The 18,124-nt window shown below is 46.2% G+C and overlaps 2 protein-coding genes across 4 annotated transcripts in view; one reads left to right on the top strand and one right to left on the bottom strand.

Moving 5' to 3' along the window:
- Nucleotides 1–3,105, top strand: part of POLH (DNA polymerase eta) — a 36,948-nt gene extending 33,843 nt beyond the window's left edge. For all 3 annotated transcript variants that reach the window (XM_027838404.1, XM_027838402.1, XM_027838403.1), the window contains one exon: nt 782–3,105. In XM_027838404.1, coding sequence (XP_027694205.1) covers nt 782–1,652 — 871 coding nt within the window. In that variant the 3' untranslated portion in view covers nt 1,653–3,105. The remainder of the gene's footprint in view (nt 1–781) is intronic.
- Nucleotides 3,106–6,532: 3,427 nt separating this feature from the next.
- GTPBP2 (GTP binding protein 2) lies at nt 6,533–17,903 on the bottom strand. Its single transcript, XM_027838396.1, has 12 exons — nt 17,788–17,903; nt 14,454–14,480; nt 13,993–14,177; nt 13,484–13,592; nt 13,077–13,274; nt 12,699–12,873; nt 11,894–12,113; nt 11,277–11,412; nt 11,069–11,127; nt 10,180–10,351; nt 8,909–9,073; nt 6,533–8,532 (listed from the first exon to the last, which is right to left on the bottom strand). Exons 3-12 carry the CDS (start codon nt 14,124–14,126, stop codon nt 8,356–8,358), a joined length of 1,545 nt encoding a protein of 514 aa, XP_027694197.1. The 5' UTR covers nt 14,127–14,177; nt 14,454–14,480; nt 17,788–17,903; the 3' UTR covers nt 6,533–8,355.
- Nucleotides 17,904–18,124: the final 221 nt, after the last annotated feature.

Here is an 18,124-nt window from a genome sequence, read left to right as displayed (position 1 = left end):
GAAGCTCTAGTGTATTAACACTTTGAAAAGTTTTTTTGAACTAGACATGTGATTTTATTGGTGACGAGGAGCGTCCTCTACAAATGCACATCAGCAACTCCTCTGTATCTTATCATCTTAGCGTTGTTATAGTCTTACTGTTGTCTCAAGCTCTGAAAAGATAACTGCCTTGTCTAAGGTCATACTGCCAATATGGGGAAGAGGTGGGATGGAGACCAATTCTTTATCTATTATCTATAAGTGAGTCCTCTCACTTGAAAAGTAGCAAGTCAGCTCTCTTTCCCCCTCTAGAAGTTAGCTCTTTTGAAAATATTTGGTTAAAGCATGAAAAAGAACTTCCACTAAGACTTATTGGATACTGTCATGGGAATCGAAGGAAAGCTGTAAAGTTGCCTTCTTTCATAGTTCATGTTCACAAAGAATAGGGAATCTCTCAAGTCTGAGTCAAGAAGTGTTCTGCATAAAAGTAGGGGATAGACGAGATGATTTCTCTAGGTTTCTTTTTGACCTAGAATTTAGCTAGTCCTTTTTGGATGTCTTGGCTAGCAGGCCCTGTCCCAAATGCTGACCAGCCCAGCTCCATGCTGTGGACTGTAGCTCTAAGTAACAAAATAAAAATACACAACGCTATTTGTGTAATGTATTAGCTGTGTTGTCAGTGAGTGATATTTCTTTCCTCCATCATCCCAACTATATGAGATTTGAATAGTCCTCACTTACCTAAGCCCTAAAACCTAGACTTGTTGCCAATCTTTCTGCTCCTTTTTTCCTCTCTGCACAGGTCTCCTCCCCTCACCATGGTCTTCCTTTGTGCCACCAAGTTCTCTCCTTCTGCTCCACCATCTTGCACAGACATCACCAGCTTTATGAGCAGTAACACGTCTCCTCAGAAGTCAGATGTTGCCAGTTCAAATGCTAAAGCTCTGGAAGGTGGCCCAAAGGTGGTAGCTACTAAGAGAGCCACCAGTTCTCTGGAGTTGCTTTTCCAAAAGGCTGCAGAGAAGCAGAAAGCCAAAGAGGCTTCCATCCCACCTTCTGCTACTACTCCGGTCCCTACATCCAGTTCACCACCGAAATTCTCTTTACAATTTTGTTGCAACAATACAACTGAAGTGGAACCCTTCTTTAAACAAAAAGATAGGGATGCACATCCACATCTTCACAACAGCTCTTCTGCTCCTCTCCCTTCACAAAATTCATTGCCCATGGCTAGAAATATCACCAGGAACCAGTTTTCTCCAGAAGAGCCAGATCACTATGAAGTCCTAGAACCTCAACCTTCCACAGCTCCTGTAGGAGAAATGGTTTTGGCCCAGAGTGGGCCAAGTAGACTTGATTCTTCTCTGGACAATACTGGCAAGGTAGCTACTAGTGTCCCAGCTTTTCCAGATGCTGAGGACCAGCTGTGCTGTGAAAAGTGTGGCTCTTTGATATTAGTGTGGGAAATGCCTGAACACATGGACTATCACTTTGCAGTGGAACTGCAGAGCTCATTCTTCGGGTCCTGTTCTTCCAGGTCTCCTGTTGTCCCTGCTACCTCCCCTTCTCAGGCCAAGAGAAGTCCCAAGAGCCCCTTACCCTCAAGTGCCAAGCGCCTTAGGCCTGAGGGCACCCGAACGTTGGAATCATTTTTTAAGCCATTAACACGATAGCTCTGGCTTAGGGCTTACTTGTCCAAGATTTATCATTTTTATCTGAAATCCTAGAAACAGAAATGTGTGTGGTGTTTTACGGGAAATCCATAATAAACTTTTTTAGCACAGATAAAATATTATTTTTACAACCCCACATGATGGGTGATCCTGGTATTCCCTTGAAAGATGCTGTTTTTCTAATTGGAGACCCTAGTGCAAAGCCTTGAAATCTGAAGTTCTTGATGCTTATTACAGTGCTCTGTGCACAGTTGGGTGTTTGATAAATACAGGCCTGCCTTAGTAAGGTGGCCCCAACCTGTGTTTCATAGTGATGCTATTACCAAACACCACAGTAATGAATTAAATTTGTGAAACCTTACTATAGTGTAGTTTGACTGATTTTCTATTTATAACACTTTTTATGTGACTAAAATTGCCCCTTGAAAGGTTATTTTGTAGAACCAATCAATGGCATTAGGCAGGGTATTTCTATGGTAACTAGACCACTTAATGACAAGTAAGGATTTAATGACAGTGATTCTTCTTGATAGCCTCCAATTTTAGGGCTTTTTCCTTTTTATTCTGAAGTATAGTGGATTTAATGGTACAAAATTATAGCCTGTTAGAGAATGAATTTTAAGGTATTATGCCACAGTCTCTGCAGAGGAAGTCTGGGACATGGCTTCACCCTAAATAGAGAAAGCTGATCCATGTGACACAGAGGATTCCAAAGGCCAAGTCTATAAAGGGTAGTTGCGTCTTTTTTTCTCAAATACCTAAAATGTAAGGACTAGATGTGAAAGGAAGGAGGCAGGGTACAATGGGAAGAGTAGTGGATTTGGAGCTTGAAGCTTTGGATCCAGACCTTGTTCCTCCACTTATTAGTTGTGTGACGCTGGGCAAATCATTTAACCTCTCTGGGCCTCAGGTTCTTCATCTGTAAAATGAAGAGGTTGGACTAGATGGCTTCAAGGTCCCTTGGAGTATTCATTATAAGTGCTTATCCTGTTATCCCCAACACTTCCCAAATTAGGGCAATTAATAAGAAACTGCTTGTCTAATAGACCCATTCACATGTAGGATACTAATATACCCTTTCTTTGTGTCTTTGCTTAAGCAATTCCTTCTGCTTACAGTGTTCTTCCTTCCCCAACTCTGATCAAAATTCTGCCCATTTTGCTCTTATTAATAACTTCACTAGCTTTATAGATCAGTTTGTATAATTATGTATAATAATGTTTCATGGAGTCTTGCATATGTATGTAGCACAGTGGTCTTTTAAAAAGATTCTGTTATTTGTAATGAATTAAAACAGTCCTCTTGACTCAAATTATCATCTGTCTAATGCTAGTGGCTTACCTGTGACTGGAAGGCTAGGAAAAATTAAGCTTTCCTATTCATTCTTTGAAGTGAAAAAACTAGGCATGTTTCTTAAATAAAGTATATAAAAGTTTCAAAAAAAAAAATTCTACCTATCCTTCAAGACCTGGTTCATTCAGTCTTCCATGAAATTCTTTATAATCGATGCTGCTTGAATTGAATCTCCCTTGGGGGAATCTCTTTTTCTTAAGTGCACTTAAAACTACTTCAGTAGTTCTTACTATACCCATACTGCGTTGCATTATAGTTATTTGTGTGTATGTCTTATCTCCTGTATTAATCCCTTTTATAGGACATCTTTGTATCCCCCAGCACCTACTAGGTATCTTGCATTTAGTAGGTGTTTAATAAGTATTTAATAAGTAAGGATTAAAGTGATTGGTCCTGACAATCATCAGGAGTTATAGATGAGTTATAGTTAGTTAATCTGAGTATTTTGTTGAAATCTGCAATTTCATCAAGTTTTCAAATAACACAAAGCTGGGAGAGATAGCTAGTTCAGCAGATGATAGAATTAGGATCCAAACAGATCTTGACAGGCTAGTATTGGACTGATAATAAGATAAAAATTGAGAACTGGGAAGTAAGATATACAGGCAATGGGGTATAGAAATCTATTCTGCCCTACAGGTATAGATGGGGAAAGGGATAAGAGAAGCGGGGAGGGGAAGATGAGGGGTGTGATAGAAGGGAGGGCAGATGGGGAAAGAAGTATTCAGGATGCACACCGTCTTGGGTGGGGAGGGGAGAAATGGGGAGAAAATCTGGAACTCAAAATCTTGCAGAAGTGAATGTTGAAAACTAAAAATAAAAAATTAATTTTAAAAAAGATAAAAATTGAGAGAGAAATGTAACATCTTGGGTTTAAAAAAAATCAATTATCCAAGTATGGGGTGGGGAAGGTTTGATTAGTAATTTGTCTGAAAAAGAGCTGAGGCGGGGTTAAGGGACCTCAAGTTCAATACGAGTCATTAGGAAGGAAATAGGATTAAGTAAGTGCCTACTATGTGCCAGGTACTATGCTAAGTACTGTACAAACATTTAATCCTCACAACAACCCTGGGAGTAGGTCCGTTTATTATCATCACCATTTTATAGTAAAGGAAACTAAGGCAGAAAGAGGTTAATTGACTTGATCGGGGGGACACAGCTAATATCTGAGGCTAGATTTGAACTCAAGTTGTCCTGACTCCAGGCCCAGTGCTCTATCTATTAGTATGATGTAGTAGCCAAAACAGTTGATGGGATCTTGGGCTACACTGAGCCATAAGAGTTTCTTAGCTGTACTCTGCCCTGGTCAGACCAGTCTGGACCATTGTGTTCAGTTTGGGACACTACAGTTTAAAGACATTGATAAGTTGCAGGGTGTCCTGGAGAAGAAAACCAAGATGGTGAGTTCATGTCACATGAGGATACTGAAAGACCTGGGGATATCTGGAGAAGACCCAAGGGGGGCATGACAGTTCTCAATTGTCTGAAGAGCTGTCAAATGAATGGAAAACAAAATTGTCTGGACCCAGAGGGCAGAACTAGGAACAATGAGCGGAAATTTCAGAAAGGCAAATTTAGGCTTGATGTTAGGAAAAACTCCCTTAAAATTAGAGCTGTCTGCTAAAAGTGGAATAGCCTGGATCAGGAAGTGATGGACTCTTCCTTCTCAGAGCTCTTCATGAAAAAACTGAATGACCTCATTTGAGTACGTTACAATAAATTATAATGGAGGAGGGTAGCTAGATGGAGTGGAAGAGCTGGAGTCAGAAAAACTTATCTTCCTGAGTTCAAATCTAGGCTCACACACTTACTAGCTGTGTGACCTTGGGCAAGTCACTTAACCCTGTTTCCCTCAGTTTCCTCATCTGTAAAATGACATGGAGAAAGAAATGGCAAACCACTCCAGTATCTCTACCAAGAAAACCCCAAAGGGGTCATGAAGAGTCAGACATGACTGAAAAATGACTGAATAACAAAAAGTTAGAATGAGGATTCCTATAAGTTGGCCTAGACAGGGGCTTCCAACTCAAGTTCTGGGATTCACGATCATAACAGCTCTCGACAATTTAAATTATAGAAGGGTTATGTTTTGTGTCAGTGGAAGGAGTGAGTACCACTAGACCAGTAAAATTGCAGATCTTTGAATCATTGGGTACACAGCATCAGGACAGGAAATAATAGGTTAAATAGCACATCACACAATCAGACATAGAGTGGACCCATAGGGGTTCACATAGATGTAAAAACCATTGTTTGCATATTTACTGAGCTTGTTTTTCTGGATATGAATGAGTAAAACACAATCTTAAAGAGAGAAGTCCAGGGTGTAAACATACCTCCTGCCAAAAGATTGACCTGTTGGCATTCACCTATTGGCCTAGGCAGTAAGCTATCTAGAACTGGACCTCTTAGACTGACAATAACACCACAATTTTCTACTCTTGTCAGTAGAACTAAGAGAAATAATGTGGAACTCAATTGGGTATGGCAATCTATCTTACCCTACAGAAAAATTGGGGGGAAGGGGACAAGGGAGGGGATGATAGAGGAGAGGGCAGATTGGGGGATGGGGTAATCAGAAGCAAACACTTCTGAGGAGGGACAGGGTCAGAAGACAATAGAATAAACGTGGGATGAAGGGAAATATAGTTAATTTTTCACATGACTACTATGGAAGTGTTCTGCATGACTACACATGTATAAACTGTATCAAGTTGCTTGCCTTATCAATGAGGGTGGGTGGGGAGGGAGGAAGGGAGAAAATTTGGAACCCAAAGTTTTAAAAACATATGTTAAAAATTGTTTCCACATGTAATTGGGAAATAAGATATACAGGCAATGAGGTATAGAAATCTATCCTGCCCTACAGGAAAACAGAAGGGGAAGGAGATAAGAGAAGGCGGAGAGATAGAAGGGAGGACAGATTAGGGGAAGGGGTATACAGAATGCACGCTTTCTTAGGGTGGGGAGAGGGACAAGATGGGGAGAAAATTTGGAACTCAAAATCATGTGGAAGTGAATGTTGAAAACTAAAAATAAACTAAAAAAGAATGATGGAGCAGAAACCACTTGTTTCTAGGTTTGTGTGCCTAGGTACCTACCATTTGTCACAACTACCAAGAATTAAGGAGTCTAATGGTGCTGGACATAAAAGAAAGTAGCTTCAAATAAAGAATTTTGGCTTTCAGTTTCCCTGTCCTTAGTGTTGGCTGGGAGCCAGGCTAGTCACGGTTGGGGTGGAGGAGAGGCGGGGATGGGGTGGTCAGAGCTTGTTTCCTCTTTCCAGATGCCATCTCGCTACTTCTGGACTCTGGCTGCTCTACCCTCCTCCCAGGAAGTAGCCAATCACAGCCTGTATCTTCATACACGTAGTTAAACCACTAATGTTTTTAAAGCCTAACTGCGCCTGAGGTGAGCCAGCATGCCTCCTCCCTCCCTGCTTGCTCCCCCAGCCCAGAGGCTGAGCAGGACTCTGCAGCAGGAGACAGGTTGTATTCATTTTTTTTATTACACATTTTATAGGACCTTCTAAAAAGCTCACAAAGCACTCCGAGTGCTTGGTCATTTACCCTTTGACCCAGGCTTCCTTTTTTCATCTATAACATATAGAGGCTCAGACTTGATCTCAGAAAGAGAAAGACACAGGTGGCAATCAACACACAGAGAAAGACAAGACAGTTCTCATTCAGCTTCTGCCACAGTAGGATAGAATATAATCCTTCCAGGCTGTCCTACAGCTCCTGAGCTTGTATTGGATTCATATACTGACACATTCTGCTTCCATTGGTCATTCTGAACTGATCTGGCACCAGTAAGAAGGGTCAAGACAAATTCTCTTACCACATTGCTCCTCACTTAATCTCAAAATGTCTCTCTGGCAGCATAGATTTCAGGGGCTGTTTAATGTCTTTGAGGTCACTAGAGAGAGAAGAAGCAACTGTTTTGGAATGCAGAACTGCTGCCTGGTTCAGCTTTCATTTTCTATTCATTTACTACCTCTGCTTCTCTGCAGTTCCAGGGTAACGAAGTGCTGTGTTACTAGCCCATTTAATTATACTATCTAGAACACCTATTAGGCCTTATGGGCAAAGAGACCCCCTAAGAACCCTGAGCTCTATCCCGCTCCCTTCTACCCTCAGAATGCATCAAAGTTGGGGTTATAGCTCTTTCTTTTTTCTGGGAAAGAACTGATTTCCCCTAGAGGCGATCTACGACCTAATCATCAGCACAGCTCATTCAATAAAACATATTTATTCTGTACAATATATATATATACATATGTATATGTGTATATATATAGAAAGATTCAGAGAAACTTCAAACAACAAATGATCCCTGAGCCCATGGGAACCCAGGACATCAACAATGGGGAAGGAGGAAGTCCCTTTGCTACAGCAGGGGATGTGAATAACCCTTCACTTCTTTGGGGGAGGGGGAAGGTTACCTGCAACAACAGGAAGGATAGAATCACTGCAAACAAAACAGAACAGTGGGTGATGGGGCTGCTTGGAAGCAGGAAGGGTAAAGGTTGACAGGGGAGCTGGAACTCCCAGTACCCAGTCACCCATTTTCATAAAGCAAAACATGTCCGATTCATAACAAAAAAACAAAAAACAATAAATCTGCAGAGGGAAAGAGTGGACAAGACCATGACTGACATGCAGCTGACCCTTAGTATGTCAAGCCCTGGACCAGCCTGATAAATAATAGCACCTGTGGGGCTTGTGGGGGACGAGGATGGAGTGATGGAGGTCCCTAAAACAGGGAATAAGAGGAAGTTGGGGATGGACCATTAGGCCCTGGCACAAAGTGTGAGCAGTAAAATTCACTGCCCACATGCCACTCCTTACCCTTTTGGACCTTCGGCTCCAGGCAGACATGGGGACATGTCTTTTGTCCAGAGTCAGATGGAACTGACCTCTGTTGGAATAAAATGGGCTCCTTCCTGAGAATCGCCCCAAGCTGCAATTGTTTCCAAGAAGCCTAGATCATACTGGGAGATTAGCCCCAGTCCAAAATCACTGAAAGGGTATGGCTGAAAGTGGCCAAAGTGGCCTTTTCCAAGGCCCCAGCAGAAGAGCCATGGTCTGGCCAGAGTTGGAAGAGCCAGGCCTGGAGCACGGCCCTAAGCCAATACCCTGAGTTTTCCTGCCTTCTCTCACAGGATTCTCCTTCCCCTAGCCACACCAAGTTGGGCACCACTCCAGAGATGCTAGGAGAGGCAACTGGCAGGCAATGCCCCTTCCCCCAGGCTATTAATACGCAGAGCTGCCACTGGGGGGCAGCGTGGTCTGAAGTCACCTTGTATATTGTAGGGACAGCAATGAAGATGCCCCTTGCCTGGGGTAGTTCAGAAGCCCAACCTGGCCTGGGCCTCTCCTGCTGCAACAGCTTGCACGTCGGTGACATGGCCGATGCCTTTGGTGACACCCTCCCGGAACAGCAGCTTGGCACCCACCTTCAGGTACTCTGGGTGTTTCAGGAAGCGGAAGCGCACTACTGCCTTCTCCCCAGTCCGCAGTTTGTCCTACGGCAGATATGCAGTCACTGGTGCTGGCCAGCAGATCTTGACCTAGTTGGAGAGCTATGGGGCCTATCAGCTCTACCCACAGTGAGTACCTTTAAAAAGTGAAGTCAAATGCCATTTCCTCCACGTCTTCCCTAATTCCCTGATTGATAACAAGCTTTCCCCATCAGACTTCACATGGCACTTTGTTTTGTACCTCATTTATAATCTAATATTTTATATTATACTTATCCATGCTTGTATCTTAATCACCTCATGGGAATATCTGTCCACTCTCAGAAGAGATGCTTTTGCAAGCCGAGGGCATCCCCTTCCTTTCTTAAGGTAGAAATGAATCTTCCCCTAAGGCATCAAGGAATAATTGGGTGCCGCTCACCTTGGCATGGATCTTCTCCACCACAGCTGTCTGACGCACATTGCCCACATGCACAGTCACCTGGAAGCCACGCCGGAAGGTGGTGGCATGGAACAGTAGGACAATCTCTGCCTCAAACACTGAGCAGATAGTGGGGTTCATCTCGGGGCTCACCATCACCATGCCCTGTGGAAGCAGAGGTCACCCAGGCCCAGGTGGAACAGACCCCAAATTATGTCCTCCCACTTTTCACCATCAAAAGCCCTTGCATAGTTCCTTTTTCCTAAGGCTCAAAATTTTAGAAGACCTTACTGTTTAAAACTCACCTGCTATAGGAAGCCTTCCTACCTCCTCATCATTCTAATCACTTCTTTACTCTCTGCACTTCTAGCACAGTAATAGGACATTTAGTTTGCACTATATTAATTCACACTTGTTCAGATCTCTTTTCCCTCCAATTCATCCTTCACACCAGATTAATCTTTTAGATTTGGTCACGTCCCTTCTCTGCTCACAAATCTTCAGTGGGTCCCTGTTGCATCTTCCTGGAATTGAAAGCTCTCCAAAGTGTGGCACTACCCAACCTTTCTCATTTTATTTCACATCACTTCTTCCCATGTATTCTATAATCCAGTCAACCTAGATTTCTCTCTACCCCTTTGAACACCCCTTGAAAGCTCCCATCTGCGCTTTAGCTCATGATATTCCCTGTCCTTTTTCCCTGTTTTTCTGCCCCACCTTTAAAAAGTAAAGTCAAATGCCATTTCCTCCACAAAGTCTTCCCTAATTCCCTGATTGATAACAAGCTTTCCCCATCAGACTTCACATGGCATTTTGTTTTGTACCTCATTTATAATCTAATATTTCATATTATACTTGTCCGTGTTTGTATCTTAATCCCCACCGGACAGCAAGCCCCATATAAGGGTCTGTATGAGAGCATGTCTTATTTAATTTTGTATCACTCAGCCAGCTCCTAGTACAATGTTCTATACATGGTAAATGCTTAATATATGTTTGTTGGGTGTACATATTGATTAGTAGTGTTCCTGAAGCCCTTTCACTTGTGGAAGATCCTGTCTATGAGTTTTCATTGTGGGATTCAGAAGGGCAGGAACGGCTTCTTTTGTGTCTCTCTGCAGTAATGGATAAGAACAGGGCTCTGCACATAGGCTATCACTGAACATCATTGCCTCTGAAAGCATATCCCCAATAGTTCTATCACTGTCTACCCATAAGGCTTTTATCTTAGTTCCCTTTTTATATTCCTCCTACCTTGCCGTCCGACTCACCTTTCGAAGAAGAGCACGATCAAAGTCACCAAGGGCCAAGGTGGCTGCCTGACCTGCTCGAAGTACTCGGCAGGCTGAACGATTGCGCTGGATACTGCACACCTTCAGTTCCAGGAAGCGTCCGTCATCTGTGGGACCTACCACCAGCTGGTCCCCCTCACGGCAGATCCCACTGTAGTCCAGAGCAGGAGTTGTATGGGGTCAGCCTGGGCCTTTTGCCTACTTCCCACGAGGTTCTGGGCCACCCCCTCCCCACTTAAACTCCTTCTATAGCAGTGCCTCTTTTCCTGGGAGAAGGGACTCAGATTAACTGGGAAAGAGCTCTTGATTCAAAGTTGGGGAGCTGCCCTCTTCTGGCTCAGAGCTCAAACTCTGAGGGGAAGAATCCACAGGAAAAATCCATCCCAAGGCTTAGAGAATGACACACTGACTAGAGCATTACTATTCCACGATCAAGAGTTTGCTAAAACATTAGTAGTGTGGACCCTGCATGGCCCTATCATCCTCTAGACCTGTGACCTCTGATTCAAAGACAGATCCCAGAAAGGAACTCCCATCTTCCCTTTTTCACTTAAGACCAGTTAGGTAGAACTTGGATACTTTCCCAGGGCCCAAGCACCCACACCTCACCCCAGTGGTCCAGGAGAATAATTATCCTAGGGTGTGATTCCCAGCAGATAGGAATGCTGTTCCTTCCCACATATAGCATCAGGCTGGTTGCCTCCAGCACTTCTGACAATGAAGGCATAGACTCTTGAAGCCAGTAAGTTCCTTTGGTTGGGGTCTGCTCAGCTTCACAGTGGGGAGGTGGGGATTTGCCTCCTTTGGAGCCTGATGCCATCATGTGGAGGGAACCCTCTAACAAAATCTCCCCCAACAAGGGAGTCACCTGGAAAGTGTCCCTCCAACAACAGTCCCCACCTCTGGCACCGTGTAGATTTCATCCACCTGAGACCAAAGAGGACACCATCAGTGGGTGGCCAAGGAGGCCCAGGAGGTTCCTAGGCCTCTGGGTAGACCTTGAGGGTCAGCTTCAAGGCAAGTGGCTCAAACCAAACTTATCCCAGCTCCCTGCCCTGCCCCAGCCCATCTCCTACCTGGAACTCAGTCAGCTGCTGCATGAGCTCTTCCTGTTCTTTGCTATTGGTGAGTGGTGGCAAGATGTTGAGAAAGACTTTGAGCAGGTCCAGGCTTTCCCCAGACACACTAGACAATGTGAAGATGGGGGTGACACTGTAGGGAAAGACATGGAGTGTTCAGTCAAGGAAGGTCCCTAGAGTAGAGGGTACCTGTGAGATTTTTTGGGCTAGCCTCAGGACCCTACTAACAAAGAAGCTGAGGTTTTAGGATTTTCCCCTACTATCATTCTAGCTTCATCTTTAGGACCTCTGGAATGGTCCTCTGAAAATCAGGAAAGAAGTGTGGCACCTAAAGCCTACCCTGGAGTAGAAAGCATGTAAAGAGATGTCCAAGTTCACACATCATTTCATCCCCTATGGTCCTGGAACAAGTCAGTGTAGTTTGCTATCAGCCTTGGGGGTACTGGTATATTAGAATGGGGAAGACTTGTGGTAGTACACCAATCTGAAGAACGTGTAGATTGAATCAGAATGGTCTCTCCACTGGCAGAGAGATTAGGAGTGAGAAAATAGAAGGAAGTGGAGAGATAATGCTTTTGGTTATCTTCTGTTCTGAAATGGTGGGGTGGACTTACTTGGGAGACTGGGCAAACTGCTGGGCAGCAGTGACAGCATCATCATCAGAAGTGACTAACAAGGGCAGTTTGTGGCACCCAGGCTGCTTAAGGACTCTTTCCAGCTGGCGCACTGTCCTTTCCACTGTGGCCTTTGAGCATAGGTCCACCTTGCTGACGACAATGAAGAATGGCACTTTCAGGGCTAGGGCTAGCCCCAAATGCTCCCGTGTGGTACCCGCTGCAACAAAGTAGCAAGGGGTGGGAAGAATTAGAAAAGGGTGAAAGGGAAATGAGAGGACCAGAGGGGAAGGGAAGGAAATAAGCATTTGTTGTAGCACCTAGTATGTGCCAAGCACTATACTAAGTGCCCTATATATATTATCTTATTTGATCCTCAACAACCCTATGAGGTAGATACTATTATTATCCCCATTTTACAATTGAGGAAACTGAGGCAAAGGATAAGTGACTTGCCCAGGATCACACAGCTAGGAAGTATCTAAGACCAAATTTGAACATGGGCCTTCCTGACTTTAGGAAGCATAGGATTATACAGACTTAGAGCTGGAAGGGACCTTAGAGGCTATTGAGTATGATTCCCTCATTTTACACGAGGGAACTGAAGCACAGAGAAGTTAAATGACTTGCCCAGGGTCATATAGCTAGTAAATGTCTGAGGCTGGACTTGCACTCAGGTCTTCCTGATTCCAGGTCCAGCCCTCTACCCCCTATGTCACCCACCTGCCTCCATCTGGACCTAGCCTTTGAAGAGGCCCAGGGTAATAGGAAATCTGCAGACCATGTTGCCCCTGAAAGTACTCACCAATGCCAGTATTTGCACTGACTAGAAGCAGGGCACAGTCAGGACAGTAGGAGGTCAGGCCAAAGATGGTAGTGCGTAGGTATTTGTGGTGTCCTGCCAGGTCTATGAAGGTGATCATCTTGGAGCTGCTCTCACAGATCTGCTCTGCTGTCCTGGAGTCGCTGTAGTTCACCACCTGGATCAGCCCTCTTATTAGCACCTGCTGCCAGTTCACCCTGACCCTTTCTCCTATTTAGAGCTGAGCTGCATGGACCTGACCCAAACATTAGTTTGAAAGAGTATCTCTTCCTCACCCCCTTAAAGGTTGTCAAATTGCTCCCACTGCCTCCCAGTCCTTCTCCGGTCTGGTCCCCTCATGCTTCCTCTCTTTTTGCATACCTCTCCCCTGCTGTTAAAGCCAAGGATCTCAAAGCTGATGCTGGAAGTACGGCCAGATTGGATCTCATGCAGATGACGGAAAAGATTGAGCCGGGCCCTGCCCCGCCCATTGTCCAGCTCCCCCTGGGTCAGCACCCCCAGAAGAGTTGATTTCCCAGAGTCCACATTGCCTAGGACGGCCACACGAAGGTCCAAGAACTGTGAAGAAATCAACTCAAGGTCAGGAGTCCTCTCTCTACTGCCTTCATTTTGGGGACGGGAGATAAAGCATCCTGGGGCAACAAGGAAGGAGTGAGCCACCCCAAGAAGCTTGGGCCAGGGGAGATGATCCCAGCAGAGGGGCAGGGACACATGTATGTTTATGTGTGTGCTTGGACGGAAGGCATATGCTAAGAGACAGGCTTTACCTGCTGGTTGTCAGGGACCTTGCGCACCAACACCTCAGTGATCTTTCGAGGAACATCGCTATCGTAATCCACCTCTCGCTCCCGGAGAACTGTGATGTCTGCCCCTACCCTGTGCACAGTAAGGTCAGTCCCCTACTCACAGTCCAGGGCATATCCCCATCCCAGCCTGATTGAGTGCCACCTGCCTTCCTTTGCCTCTCTAGCCTGGATCGACCAGGTGCTCATTTCTTTGATACCTCTACTCCACTCATGGCTCTCCCCTCTTCTTATTTCCCATCCGTAACCATGGCCTCCCCTACCTCTTCAAAGGCCCAAAGCAAGGGCCACAAGTCTGGGTCCCCTGAAGCAGGCCCCAGAACCTCAATCTCTCCCCACCTTTGGCACTCAACCTTAGTCAAAAGACAGGAGCAGGGAAGCCCAACCATAATCCCTTGGGGAAAGGACAAGGCAGGGAAGTGCTATCAGAAAAAAGTACAGAGAGAAGGAAGGAGATAGGGAAGGGGACATACTTCTCAGCCATCCGGTGCAGGGTCTTGAGGGATGCCCGCATCTCCTCATCAGCCAGCCCTACTAATAGCCCATTGTCCTCCACCCCAATCTGATAGACAGCCTCTCCCCGGCCTTCCTGGAGCCGCCATTTCATCTGTGTCACCAGGTGCTCGAAGCGGTATTGGGATGGGTTCACCAGCTTCAACTGGGAAACAGAGACGTACAACGGTGAAGTCACATATTGACCCTCATTTACCCTAAGAAGGACCAGGGCCATCTACCTCCCTATAGATTACTGACAGTAATTTAATTTGTCTACCACCTAGCCCTACTTCCACCCTGGGAACGAATCCAGTCCCTTCTAAGGCAACCTTTTTTTAGTCCCATTCCCCTAAAGAGCTAGGGATTCAAGAGAAACTTGGTGATGGAAACCCACAAAGGTCAGGGGCAATCCTGATTCCCCTACTCACCCAAGACTCACCTTGTACTCAATGTTTCCATCCTCAGCCTGTAAAGAAACATAAGACCCAGCAGTCACTGCACACTGCCCTAACCCCTCCCCCTTTTCTCCTGGATTCCAGCCTAGTCTCCAAGTTATTCTCTTCAAACAGCAGGAGACCCAGAATGCAGCATCTTGCCAAGGCAGGAGGCATCCGAGGGACCAGGGTAACTCCCTCATCCAGCCCCAACTTAGCCCCTCTAGTGGAGAAAGCTGCCCTGCTAGGCCCCAGGGAGTAATCCAATCAGCCAGGGACCGAGAACAGAAGTTCCTCCCTCGCTTCGGTCATCACTCCCCACCAGAAAAGATGTTAAACTGACGTCCCCAGAGGTCAGAGTCTCCTCTACCCTCAGGCTGATCTAACCATCTCTCTCCTTGTCAGCACTTCCTGCTCCACCCCCTTGACTGATGTAATGAGGAATAAGAGGCTTTAAGAGCTTCTATGTCAGGACCTGGAGGTGAGCTCAGCACTGTCCACTCTGAACACAAAAGTCCAAACTAAGGAGAGTCAGGTAAGGAGAGGTCTCAGTAAGGGCCGTAAATTGAGACTGAGTGGGACAAAAGTACATCGAAAACCTCTCTAGGTTTTTTCAACCCTTGAGCAGTGCTGGAGGCATTTAGGAAGTGTACCAAATTAGCTTGTGTCCTAAAAGACCTTAATGCTATTCAAAGATCTCTTTCTCCTTCCTCTGAGGAAAAGAGAGGAAAGAGGGCCCTATTTTCTTGGAAATTCCTTTCTCTAGTGTCTTCACACCTATCCTTGGTTCCACTCTGTACTCACTGCATCTTCACCCTACAGGCTTAGATGAACAAGACTCAGTATTCCTTCGAGTCTCTTACTCTTTTAATCTATTCATTTATTTAAAATAAATAAATAAATAAGTGCTTACTGTGTGTGCTCAGCCATTCTTCTTAAAGCTGGCCCAGGAATTCAGGAGCTTAGTCCCCACTCATTCAGTAATCATTAACCTTCATTCCCCAGATTTCTAGCATGTCTATCCTTGTGGGGTGTCTTTATTTCCCAATTAGTTTTCCTCACCATTTAGCAAGCAGCACTTACTGAGTTAGTGACAAGAAGCAGTATGTATTGAGACAAAGCTAGAAGGGTAAAAGTTGCAAAAAGGCACATGTAGGCTTGATGCCAGGAAAAACTTTTTAACAATCAGAACTGCCCAGAAGTGGAATGGACTGCCTCAAGAGGTGATAGGCTCCCTCCCTTGGAAATCTTCTAGCAGAAGTTGAATGACCATGGGGATTTCTTTAAGGTTTGGCATGAACAAGATGGTTGCTGAGGTCCCTTCCAACTCTCAAATTCTGTGATTCTGGAAAAGACCTTTCCCCTTCTGACATCACTTAGTACTTTGATTTACATCTCTTTAATTGACTTATCATGTCCCACTGAGGATCACAGTTATCTATGTAGGTGTCATATCTCCTGCTAGACTACATTTCATCAGAATTATTTGACCTGGAGTCAGTAAGCTCTAGGTTCAAATCCCTGATATTTATTAGCTGTGTGACCATAGGCAAACAACTTAACCCCTCTGAGCCTTAGTCTCTTCATTTGTAGAGGGAATAATGAAATCTCACAGAGCTCTGAGGCTAAAATGAGAATGAACATATAGCTGTTTGAAAACTTTCAAATGCTATACAATTGCTAGCTAGAATCATAATCTCCGTCAGACCTAGCACACAAAAAGGTCATAATAAATTTTTACTGAATTGAATTCCCCAGAGGTTATAACTTTGTAGTCTCTGGTGAGGAAGAGACATAGGGGTTGTCAATCTCCTAGACCCGGGTCTTCTTCACCTCAAAGCAACAATTATCCCCAACAAAAGGGCCAAGGTAAGCAGAGGGTTGTCAGCATTCACCCCTCCTCTGTAATCAGTTCTCTCAGGCAAAGGGGAAATGGAGAAACTCAGGGCATATATATGCTTCTTCTCAGGGGTTCCCTTTCCCACCAGACAGAGGGAAAAGGTGTTCTTTGTGCCTCTCACCCCAGGATCACTTAACTCACTTTGGGGAATGGGTATGTGCTAGGAAGGGGAAAAGTACTCCTCTGATCCTCCTATTGGTGTCCTCCCCAAAAGGTATATATGAGACTTTCCAGGTATTTGTTCTCTCAGCCTCTCCCTGATCCCTCCAATCCTCAGGATTATACAGAATGGGGTGCAAGCATATACTTTTTTCCCTCTAGATTTCCTCTTTTCTTGGGTGGGAGGTAGGTATAGGATTTGGGGAAATTTTCTTTTTGTCCTTTTTCAGTCCTACCCCATGGGACAAGTTCAGGATTTGGACAGAGGGTTCTTTGTCCCAAAATTCAGGGTAAAGGAATGTTGTTTGTTTTTTCCAAAAGCCCCCTTCCTAATGGAACACTGCCACCTCCCATGATATTCCCACCTAGCACAGACATAGGATGGAAGGAGGAAAGTTTTCTCTGCTTTTCTTCAACCGTCCCTTATGGGGCAGGGACAGGGATAGGCAGATAAGAGTGGAAGGGAAGTATTTTCTGTTTCTCAAACCCCCCGACAGGTATAGAACAGGATGAGGGTAGAGGGGTAGGGTGTACTCTCTGCCTCTCCCTGAGACTCCAATCTAATTCATAGAACAAGAGGAGGTTCAGGATTGAGGAAATTCTCTTTGCCTCTCCTGGAGCTGCCCCCTCATGGAGTTGAAGGGGGTGCTCTCTCTACCCCTCTCCAACCCACACCCCACAGGACATGGCAAGTACAGAATGAGGGATGCCCTATCTGCCCCTCTCCTTACTCACTCCTCCATGGGACAAGTGAAAGTTCAGGATAAGAGGTTTTCTTTTTGTCCCTCCCCATGGAGCAGGTACAGGATGGAAGCTGGGCTCTGATCCTCCAGGATGCCCCTCATAGAACAAGTACTGTATGGCAGGTGTGCTCTCTACTCCTCCCGAGGCACTCCCCTCATGGGGCAGGTGCAGGTGTGTTCTCTGACCCTTCAGGACACCCCCATGGGGCAGGTACAGAAAGGCGGGAGCTGTGCTGACTCTCTTGAATCTCACCGTGGGGCAGATACAGGAGGGGGTGCTGTGCTCTTTGACTTTTCGGGACCTCCTTCCCCATGGGGCAGGAGGGGGGGCTGTGCCCTCTGACACTCTAGGACGCTCCCATTGGGCGGGTACGGGGAGGGAGGGGAGCGCTGCGCTCTCTGACCCTCCAGGACCCTCCAAGGGGCAGGTACAGGAGCGGCGGTTCAGCTCTCTGCCCCTCGGGGACACCCCCATGGGGCAGGCAGGGACAGGGAGGGAAGGTGCCCTCCGAGCCCCACCCCAGGCCCCCTCCTCACCTCAGGGGGCAGATACGGGGGGTTGTTGGCTTTGCCCCCTCGGTTCCTTCCGCTCTTCTTCTTCCCCTTCGGGGCCCCGCCGCTGCCGCTGCCGCCTCTCGTCTTGAGGCCGCCGCCGCCCGTCTTGAGGCCGCCGCCGCCACTGCCGCCACCGACCGCGCCACCGCCACTGCCCGCAGGTCCTCCAGCGGGCCGGCAGCAGCCGCCGAACAGCTCGGACACCCTCGAGTCCATCCGCCGCTGCCCCCCGCCCCTGCCCCTGCCCCTCCCCCCCGCCGCCGCGGCCGCCTAGTCTGAGCCTCCGCCGCCACCACCGCGTAGGGCCGAGCCTGAGGGG

The sequence above is a fragment of the Vombatus ursinus genome, unplaced genomic scaffold (assembly GCF_900497805.2).
Source record: "Vombatus ursinus unplaced genomic scaffold, bare-nosed wombat genome assembly UNPS02014826.1, whole genome shotgun sequence".
Lineage (NCBI taxonomy): Eukaryota > Metazoa > Chordata > Mammalia > Diprotodontia > Vombatidae > Vombatus > Vombatus ursinus.
This window is presented reverse-complemented; position numbering and strand designations above follow the sequence as displayed.

What these genes read in the sequence shown, in the direction of transcription:
- GTPBP2 (XM_027838396.1), bottom strand. Translation starts at nt 14,126, where the DNA reads ATGAAATGGCGGCTCCAGGAAGGCCGGGGAGAGGCTGTCTATCAGATT. An exon ending in ATCGTGCTCTTCTTCGAAAG is followed by an intron (nt 9,074 to 10,179) that starts GTGAGTCGGACG and finishes CTGCTTCCACAG; the next exon opens with GGCATGGTGATGGTGAGCCC. An exon ending in TGGAGAAGATCCATGCCAAG is followed by an intron (nt 8,533 to 8,908) that starts GTGAGCGGCACC and finishes TATCTGCCGTAG; the next exon opens with GACAAACTGCGGACTGGGGA.